Source organism: Bemisia tabaci, chromosome 4 (assembly GCF_918797505.1).
Source record: "Bemisia tabaci chromosome 4, PGI_BMITA_v3".
NCBI lineage: Eukaryota > Metazoa > Arthropoda > Insecta > Hemiptera > Aleyrodidae > Bemisia > Bemisia tabaci.
Genome location: NC_092796.1, coordinates 20,900,903 through 20,911,700, shown reverse-complemented (window position 1 = coordinate 20,911,700; position 10,798 = coordinate 20,900,903). Strand labels below are relative to the sequence as shown.

General features: G+C 36.0%; 1 protein-coding gene across 1 annotated transcript; it reads left to right on the top strand.

The window, feature by feature from the left end:
• The first annotated feature begins 143 nt into the window (after positions 1-143).
• Positions 144-6,121, top strand: LOC109035416 (uncharacterized). Its single transcript, XM_019049038.2, has 5 exons — positions 144-612; positions 1,025-1,188; positions 2,360-2,601; positions 3,490-3,682; positions 4,768-6,121. The coding sequence occupies exons 1-5, from the start codon at positions 377-379 to the stop codon at positions 4,899-4,901; spliced, it is 969 nt and encodes a 322-aa protein (XP_018904583.2). The 5' UTR covers positions 144-376; the 3' UTR covers positions 4,902-6,121.
• Positions 6,122-10,798: the final 4,677 nt, after the last annotated feature.

Here is a 10,798-nt window from a genome sequence, read left to right as displayed (position 1 = left end):
TAACCTCTTCTCCAGTAACGTAACGAACTCAACAACCACCGGTCTTCAGTGACAGGGTGAAATCCGTTAGCCGCATCAACGTTGCTGAATCACTGCAGGACAGTAATTGGTATGTAAACAAACCAATGTGAACAACAAGTTGACCAAGTGAAAGAAACGTCTTTGAAATTTCTTATTGCTTTGGATGGAAATGTTTTGTGAATATGAGAATGTAATTGTCGGCAGAGCTTTTTATTTCTCGAGACTAGTTCTGTAGTTATCTCTTCCTGAAATTAGAGAGTAGGTGTTTTTACATTGGCGCTGCGTCCTTCTTGGTATTATCGCACCTTAATCATCTCATCTTACCCATTCCCTAGTTTTATAAATAATCTCAGTCATGAGCTTGAATGGATATTTGCATGAAATTGTAGGGAAAGTTGAAAAAATCATCTCTTCCAATGAAGCAGAAGTCAGTTTTAAATGGAATAACACTCAAAAAATTGGAACCCTGGCAAAAGATAAACTTCAAATTGGTTGTAGGCCTGTGAACGCTAAGTTCATTTCAGACTGTGTCCATGTTGGAAGTAAGATCAAGTTCGTTTGCACTAGTCCCGGAGCAGCAACTCCTGGTGGGTAAGTTATTCGGTCCTGATTCTATTTTATGTACCTGAGGAAAATGCAATACCAAATCTGGAAGTCTATCAAGAACCCACGTCAAGTCCATAGAGTTTCAGTTCAATAAAACTGTAGAAAAGTACTGACATATTACAGGAGTGCCTATTAAGCTCTAAGGAGAACACCACTCTCTTTTTCATAGTACTGTTCAACGATATAGACACTGGTATCATCAGTAATTTTACTCACTTACTCCCCTTAAAAGATTCTTGTCACCAAAATAATCATTCTTCAAGACTGTGAAAATCTGTTGAATTTGTCCTAACTCAGGAGATAAAAGCAATTATTAAGAATTTACTCCTATCTCTGTTGAATCCTTTAATTTTGCATCTCCATGTGTTTTACTTGATCCCTGTTTCTTTTTATCTAGAACTCCACTATGCATCCTAAGAGCATGGCGAATGGAGGAAGGTGACATAGGATATCCCACTTTCGGCTTCCCAAACATTGTGCGACCAGGGTTGACAAATGCTTATGTCACTGTCAATGAAATTTCAAAGAAGCTTGCTATTCTCATCTACAAGAATGAAGAGGGTTTGTTTGTTTGTTTAATACTGATTAGAATTACTTAGAATTAGAAATTTATTCAAAAAGAGTACATACAAAAATGCCGTAAAACAGTAGTTCCTCCCCCAAAATCTGAAGCTTGTGTGGGGGAGTTACATGCCTTTGGAATATATATATATAAAACAACGTAAGGTAACTGCTTGAAAAATTAAAGACAACAATGTAAGTCGTAACAAGACATACACGAGGACCTACTCACTGTTGCGGTTTTACAATTGCACTCTTTTGAAAAACTTCATTCTATTGCATTCCTTTTTTCTGTACAAGTTTTGATTTTTTTCGTTTTCTGCTTTGATAATTTTTATTGAGAAAGTATTGGTGGAAAAACGCCAAGGACCCTTCTGACACATCATCTTAAAAATTCTGCAACAAAAGCAATTTTTTACTCAGAGAGCCATACCATGTAGCGTTTTACAGCTGGAAGTTCAACCCAGAGCTCTGTGCAAATTGCATCTCAATCGAGCGCTCTCACTGTAAGCTCAGAAACGAGGAGTGTGCAGTTGTTTGTGATACTCCACGTAAGGAAAAAAAGGTTAATGAAACTCTCGAAAAATCAACTCAACTATAATACAAACTGATTGCGGTAGACGCACTCAACGACAGAATGTTGGAGTTTTTTTTGCCAACGTGCGTTAAAAACTTGTCCCTCTGTATTGAGATTTTCAGCTTTATGCTGAATTTTTTAACGCACGTTGGCAAAAAAAACTCCAACATTCAACTATAATACTTAACATGTTACAAAAGAAGCGATAAATAAATCATTAAAAATCTATGGTGGCTCTGCAAGACTTCTTTAGGTACGCACTTTTTACGTAGAAAAAGGGTTTCCTTCCTTGCAAATTTTAGCAGATTTTATATGGATGCTGAAACTCCTATACCATTTATCTCTGTTTGCAATGTTGCAGACTTCCTGCTATACTTTATTTGTTAAACGGAGAACTACTCTTGTCAATTCTTAAAAACTTTCATGATTTTTCCTTTCAGTGCTAAGCAAATTCGCTTTTTTGCATCAAAAAATTATATAGATGCAGCTAGCTGACTTTGTTACACATATTTGAATGTCCTCATTTTTTTTTTTTAAAATGGAAACTTACCTGATACCTAGTGTAGTTGCTTACTCTTTGAATTTTTTTTGCAGGAAAAGAAGAATCTGTTCTCATGTTGGCAAGTAAACTGTACATTGGGAAGAAAAGAGTCAACGGTAGCTTGCTCCAAGTTATGACAGAAAGTGACTATTTTTTCTGTGATGCAGTACCTGTGATTCCATCAACTAATGATCAACATTGCTCATGGTTCGCAGTTTGTGTGTGGCGAGGCAAGAAACCAGCCTACTATGATGAAAAAAAAAAGGCTGTAACTTTCTCGGAGATCACCCAAGAGGTTAGTTTTCTTGTGTACATTTGTGAAACATCATCAAAAAATAGATGGCAGGTTAGATTCTCTTCTGCAACATTGCTGTGCACTTTTACCTCCGGTCTTTGACTTTTACAAACTAGGTACTTAGCTCAGTTAGTGCACTGCTGTTTTTGACAAGCTCACTGTGAGCTAACAGCAAGGAAATATTTCCACTAATAATAGGCAGTTTATTTTTTACAAAACTGGTCAAAGCTCACCTCAACACAGAAAAGAACCCAAATCTCTAAAGCTACTTTGCAGACACAAGAGGAATACTGTATTTTATTATGTATGGTTTTTAAAATAATGTATTTCGATGGCCAAAGTGTGAAACCTTGCATCTCTGTTCGCAATGTTGCAGACTTTCTGTTGTACTTTATTTTTTCTTTGGAAAACTATTAATGTTATTTCTTTAAAATTTCCCTGATTTTTCTTCTCTGTCGGTAGAACATTCAATCAAAATTTCAACCTATATGTGGTTCTCTTCTTAAAAAAATAAAATATGAACGGATATTTTGATACTTCACAATGGAGATGAGTACTTAGTTATGCACTTTGACCATCGATTTGTGGCACATGAAATTGATCTGTTTTTATGTAAAGGCAAAATTTCACTTGTGGTAAGGTTATGCTCAGAACTATCCCTGAAGCATATCAGTTTGACCTAAAATTCATCAAAGCTTTATCGAATCTCACGAGTAGAGGTAGTTCAAATAGCACTTTCTAGTATATGCAAATGAATTTGAATTCTAATGCAAATAACTTCATTTTCTTGTAGCTGCTTAGCTCTATTTAAAATCATGGCTGGTGAAAGTTACTTACAGTTATTGGTTTTTTTATTAACGGCGTATAAATGCCTTTGGTTTTTTTCAGCTGGCCCACTATCCATACAATTTATTTTTGTTTGCTGAGGGCCTCATCATGTGCCTCTTAAATCATGAAAATGGTTTACTCTTGGGAGAAGTTGCACCAAAGGTTTTCCAAACAGTTCTTTTCAGCAGTTCTATTTGTTACATGGGTGACACTAATTTTGCAAACACAGATTTAAGAGATATATTTAAAGAGCGTAAGTATGTCAATATATGCTATCAATATGTTGCATTTGTATTTTCTGTTATTTTTGCTGTGTGCTGTGAATTGAAGAGAAGCACAATCTTCCTAAAAAAAAATTTTTGTTTTGACTGGGCATTTGGCAATGATGGAATGAATTGTGCCTCAAAAAAATTTAGAAAGATTGCCAACAATGAGTAAAAATGCACATGCATGCTGCAAGCTCATGCCATTGAGGTAGGCCCTAAACTTCGTTTTACTGGTCTTAATCTGGAATCAACATATCTTGCAATTTTGCTCACAGCTCTGCCAATGTGACCGTGTCACCATGGGTGCAAAAACAATTTCCCTTCAAACCTAATCGGGATCTTGGGATTTACTCTCCTAACCCTCCCCTTTTTTTCAGAGAATTTCAATCAAAGGTAAAAATTACGCATTTGCTAAATTGACCAATATTTCAGAGTCCGAGACCATACTGATTACACTTTAACTGAAAATCAACAACTATTTGAATGCTCTTTAAATGTGCCATATAACCAGAAGTTCTATCCTGGAAAAATTCTAATTTCCCTAAACTATAACTGCAAAGACAAATTAAAAACAAGTCAATGGCCCAAGTTATGATCATGCGCACATTGCCAAATTCCCCCCCCCCCCTTGATATATTCATTTTTGAGAATAATTATGAACATCTTCGCTTGAAAATTTCAGATACTTTATGGCACATTGCAAAGAAAATTCTCTGAAAAATCGGACAAAATATTTTCTCAGGTTTTCCTAAATTTTCGTGATTTATCAAAGGAAATGTAACAATGCACAAAGGCTCATGCAGCGTTCTTCCTTAGCACAGCAGTATATCCAACCAGTAAAAATGTGAGCATTGTTGATTCATAAGTGCATTATCCAATGGGAATACATGCCATATACTACTGAGATGGATGATGTCAGATAGTGTTTTTTCAAATTTGTTTCAATATAAGATGGACGAATTCGGATCTGGAACTTACTTAATTACTTTTTGCTAATCTGCAACCAGTCATGATCAGACAAAGTTTTGTGCCATCTTTCAGTATGATTTCATTTATGATTCTCTGATTTCAGGAGACAGAGTGCGCTTTATAGCTGTCAGAGCACCTGGAAATCGAATGGTTGCTCAGTGGGTTGCGACTTATGTTGCACCCTTAGATCCTGCTGATAACGCAGACTTCTTAGTGCACGGAATGAAAGTGCAATGAAAATCTTACTATGTTCGCACAAATCTTGAGACTCAATTTCAAAAAATCTTAGTTTTCCCCCCACCCTCACAATTTTTTCTTTCCGTCAGAATTTGTTTTTAATTCCCCTTTGTTTTGATTCAGTATTATCATCCAGTTATTTTCAAAGTATTTGTGGTCTTAAAATTATGGATGCATGTAATAATATGTAGTCCCTTTTTGGTAAAGTAAAGTTTTTATATGAGTCTTCGAAATAAATCATCCCTTTTTTATTAAACATCATAAATGCTGTCTCAGAGATTCTAAGACTGATGCTACACCTGAAACAATTTATAATTTTTGAAATTTAAGTAAAGTCATTTTCTTTCTCTTTTTCAATTTTTGATAATATATTTTACCTACTGATTTTCTTTATTTGGCCTAGCAAATAAACTTCTTATCTGGTCCAAAAGTTATTACTATATTCTTTTTTTTGATTTTTGGTAAAAGTTTATTAAAAAACAACAAAATAATTGTACAAGAAACTCATCACTCAGAAGGGTTTTTTGGAGAAAAATTTTATTAATTTTTCTAAAGCGTATACACATCAAAAATTATTGCTGCTTCCAATTTTAGTCGTGTTGTAAAAAAATGTGTTCGTAACCAATTCATTTCTGCATTTCATCAATACCCTATTTCAAATTCTTAACTTGATTCAGTAAGTTTGAAAAGTTAACAGAAAAAGGTGTCCAAGTGTTTGGACCAATGCTCTTGGAATTTCTCTTTCGCAGTTATGGATAATCAATATGAATGTATGTGTCATGTTTGTTCCTTTTTAGCAAATTAAAGTTTCCATTATCTTCATAATGAAGTTTGCCTTTTCCACCGAATATGACTAATGTTGTCTAAGAGATACAGCATTGATGCTACACCTACATGTTATTTTCGAGTTTTAATCATAGTCTTTTTCTTTCACTATTTCGATGATTAACAACTTACTTATCTTACTGGCCAACTTCCTCTGTGCCTTCATTTAGCCTAATAGATATATTTAACAAGTTCGCAAAGTTATTATGTTCTTTTTTTTATAAATAACTCAATTCCAGAACAGTACAATTTTATTTTAAGGAAAAATTATTACTCATTAGGATTTTTTTTCAGAAAATGTTTTTTTAATTTGTTTAAACTCATTTATATTGAAGACTATGGCTGTTGTCAATTTTTGTTATGCTGTAAATAAATTTGTTTAATATTTTGTGCTATCTTATGTTTGAAAATTACTAAGGATCATTGCTGCGCCCTTATTACTCCCTCATTTCTGCATTTCTTCAATTTGATTTTCAAAACTCTCCATACCTACACAAATTTGGGAAATTTTACAGTAAGGAAAAGGGATCAAAAGTCATTTCTTACCAGAGATTTTCTCTGGTAAAAAACCAATGCCCTTGGAATTTCTCTCTCTCTCAATTCTGCATCTTAAAATGGTTTATTTTTTGCTTCCTCCTGATATATTCTTCGTTCCAAACAATGAATTATTACAAAGGCCCTAAATAGATACCCCTACATGCGTAACAGTTTTTTTTCTCCCTGTTGATTCTTACGACCCTCACTCAGCTTTTGTTACTGTGTAAAGTTTAGTTTTTCTGAGTTGAGTAATCTTCAAATGCAACACTTAAATAGAAACTGCACGAAAAACAAAAATATTTGTGCACCTTTATTATTTTCATCGACAAATAACTAGTACATCAGTTGGATCGCTCAAAGTTGTTTGCTCAAATTTTATAGCATAGATGCTCTGCTCACAGAGGACCAATAAATAAACTAAAGTATTTTATACTTACCCATTGAGAAAACTTTGAAAAAAAAAAGTATCCATAAAGTTTGGTCATTTCTTTTGTAAGATTGAATAATAATATTATGAAAAGCACGATAGTTTTTCATATGGATTACGTAAGTATGGTCGCACAGGTTATACCTAAACATCTATATTACCTTTTCCCTCTCTCGCAAGCTTCATTGAGCTGACTTACCTACTCCATTATGTTTTTCAATAGAGTCAGGGATAAGTGGAGTTGAGGTGAGGAGATTAAACTTGGCTTGATTACTTGATTACTTTTGTGATTCAAGGACATGAAAAAATGGGGAGCCTCATTACCAAAACTGATCCTCCCTTTATTGCTTAGATGAATTAGAAAAAAGGCTCAGGTAATTAATATCAATGGCTTTATTATTTTCTTTGAAGAAAACAAAACAAAGCTTGTGCTGGATTCCCTTAAACGCTTATACATTGTTATTGATATTGTCACTGATTTACTTTCAATTTTTGCAATAAAAGTGGACTTAAAAGATCCAAAATGTGCAACTATAAAAAATTCATCTCATCTTTTATAGTATGTGAGTCTATTTTTCAGCTCAGGCAAAGATCATGTGGAATCTCAAGAAATTTCACTTTCCATATTTGGGCTTACTCCATCTGCCCGACAAAATTTTGTATTTTTAAATACGCTTGCACAATTAAAATCAGAAAATTTCCTGGTAAATATTCAATATTTCAAAAATGCCGCCATAGGTCCTCTTGGAACCTGACTGGCTAAATAAGTTCCGGAGTGACATTCCGGAATCAAGCGCTAGGTCCGGAGGTCCGGAGTAGTCTTTGTTGTTGTTTTGTTTTTGCTCATTATCATTTTATCTTTTTAGAATGCTGCATTGAACATTTCGATGTTTACTTTTTGCAGGCAAAGACCCCCTCGGAATGAGCAGGCAAGATGGCTGCGTGGCGCGACGGGAACTCAGAGCAGTTCGAGCACTTTCTAACCAATACCTACTCTAACCCATCCTATCGTCTGCCGTCTCCCCACCTTATCCATCCACATAATCATGTTTCCAATAATGTAAAATGAATCAGTGAGTTCGGAAACACTCCAACACGGGTTTTTTTCGATTTTCACTTTTTTACGGTTTAGTAACACTTATGGATAAGTAGAAGCATCTGCACGCAAAAGGATATTTCGAAATTGCAATCGGAAGTGCTCGAAACGGCGACGGGAAAAGGGAAGAATCGAAGAATTTTATTGCCCTGGTAAAAAAGACGACTACCCCTGCGACTAGGAGGGTACATAAATGGAACCGGTGTAGGTAGCCGTGCGACTACCTAGATGTAGTCGTGCGACTACCTAGATGTGGCCGTGCGACTGCCTGGATGTAGCCGTGCGACTACCTGGATGTAGCTGTGCGACTACCTAGATGTAGCCGTGCAACTACCTGTGGGTGTTCCCACTACGTACCCTCCTAATCACAGAGGTTGTCTTGGCGACTACCCAACTTGTGGAGTGCATATGTCATGCAAACATGTTCAATAAAATAGAAAATGAACAAAAACCACTCACCAACTTGCTCGAATCAGTAATCCACTGGGTCAGGAAAATCCACTTGACAACAATTAATCCAAATTTCCAATTAGAACTGGTGTAAGTACAGAGAAACACTTGAAAACACTATGGGTACATTGTAAAAAAAATCTTAAGCACTCTTTAGCGTAAGTGAAAAATTAGCACCATGATTTAATAGCTGATCAATACAGAACAGCACTCTCAGAAAAGCACTGACACAACACCATTTTTCAGTTTATTTTTACTTCTAGGAGAAAAATGCATTTTTCAAAAGATCCGACATCATCGGCCATCGCTCGTCAGCAATGAATGAGATAAAAATAAAGCTTAAATAATTTCACAATTTACTCCGATCATTGATGATATTAAGGTAGCCATTGATTCTCTACCCGACGTCCTTATCACACATAACAAGGAAGGTCAAGAGCACAGAGCAAATGGCACTAAGCAGCGCGATGCACATGTGATATCGCAAGTTCCGGAAGTGTCGATCTGCAAAAATACAAAGCGAGAAACAGATCATCATATTGATCCACCTACAATTAATGACCGTCAATAGAGACAGACATTCAAATACGTTATAATAAATAAGCCACCATTTGTTAACAGAACAAAGTTTTCGTGAGAGTAAGACCCTTCCGTCTGGAGGGACGAGGACCTTCCTTGGACCTTTCCTTCCGAGAAACACTTAAAAATGGACCACTTTACTACTTACAGGTCTGAGCTGCTGAATGAATTACATTACACCAGTCAATAAAATTTTAAACTCACGCCCTCACCGTCGAATGTTGACGGATGACCTGATCTATCGCTGAATATACATAAGTAGGATGGGAAGTTGGCACATCTGAAAAGTTGAGGGGTTCATACTTATTTCAACTCTAGTGGTACTAGATATTATTAAAATTAGATAACTGCCAGATGTCCTACAGGAGATGAAGTGGGTGCAACAAAACTTTACGACTTGAAGTAGAGCCTGCAACTGCAGTTAGGAATAGCACATGGTAGTAAATGCATACACAGACAGAGAAAATAGAATTCACAATTACCTTGCTAGTTAGAATACCTAAATCGACTGAATCGTAAATCGGGAAAGCAAATTCAACTCAAGTTACTTTATCAGTTGCTTGACAATCGGTGACAGGCTCATTCGTGTGTCCGTCGTCCCGAGTTTAAAGGTGGAAGGAGAAGGGAGAGTATTTACCTGTGTTTGATGAAGTTAGGTACAGTGAGGTGGATGCCGATGATACGAATCACGAAAACAACTAAGGAGATCAAATATTGGATTAATTATTTCATTTTCAAAGTAACGGCATGGTCGACCGTAACCGTTGCGTACGGGTCGGGTCGGCTTGGTGAATTGAAATTTGAAATGAATTTGAATTTAGTGTTCCAAGTTGGATACCGGATAGTTGGGCGGTGGACCGTTCCAACTGTTGACTTTTCATCCGGGTTTCGTATGAAAATGAAAATCAGCCTCTAAAAGCATTTAAGAATGCCAGTTTTTGTACTTTAATCCCTGCTTTGAATTATTCTGCTGATAATTCTCTTTGATAATTATTTTGATAAATATATACGTCCCTTGCAGTATCGGCAAGGAACGATTATTCCAGGAACACCAGGAACACCTTGACAAGTGTTAGGTTATGTTATGTTTTGTTAATATTAATGTTTATCTCCCACATTTGTTCCAAAGAGCTCTACTGGTTCTACCTTTTTCCTTTTAGTCCTTTTACTCAAAAATTGGCACAATCAGTAAGTAATTTTTCATCATCACACCCTTGCGTACTTCAATTCAGTCTAATGGCATCTATTGATTCCAAGTATTCAAATTAAAAATTGAGAACTCTCTACTTGCCCAAATAGTTTGCCGACTGTTACCTAGCTACTGTGAGACAACAGTTCTTTCACCCGTCCGTTCAATATACTGACTTACAGAAAGGCATCCTCACTGCGTATCCTCTGTCATTTTCTTGAATTGGCTGGCTAATTTATTAGCGAAAACTTGAAACACCTCATCCCTAGAAATTTGACAAATCGCACATTTGCAGTGGTGCACTGGTGTTGCACTTATTTCTTCCCTTTTAAGGCAACAGATAGTTGTTAAATTTTAAAATACTACTAGAGCTGAAACAAAAATGACCGCTCAGCTTTTCAGATGTGCCAACTTCTCATCCTACTTATGTATATTCAGCGATAGATCAGGTCATCCGTCAACATTCGACGTGAGGGCGTGAGTTTAAAATTTTATTGACTGGTGTAATGTAATTCATTCAGCAGCTCAGACCTGTAAGTAGTAAAGTGGTCCATTTTTAAGTGTTTCTCGGAAGGAAAGGTCCAAGGAAGGTCCTCGTCCCTCCAGACGGAAGGGTCTCACTCTCACGAAAACTTTGTTCTGTTAACAAATGGTGGCTTATTTATTATAACGTATTTGAATGTCTGTCTCTATTGACGGTCATTAATTGTAGGTGGATCAATATGATGATCTGTTTCTCGCTTTGTATTTTTGCAGATCGACACTTCCGGAACTTGCGATATCACATGTGCATC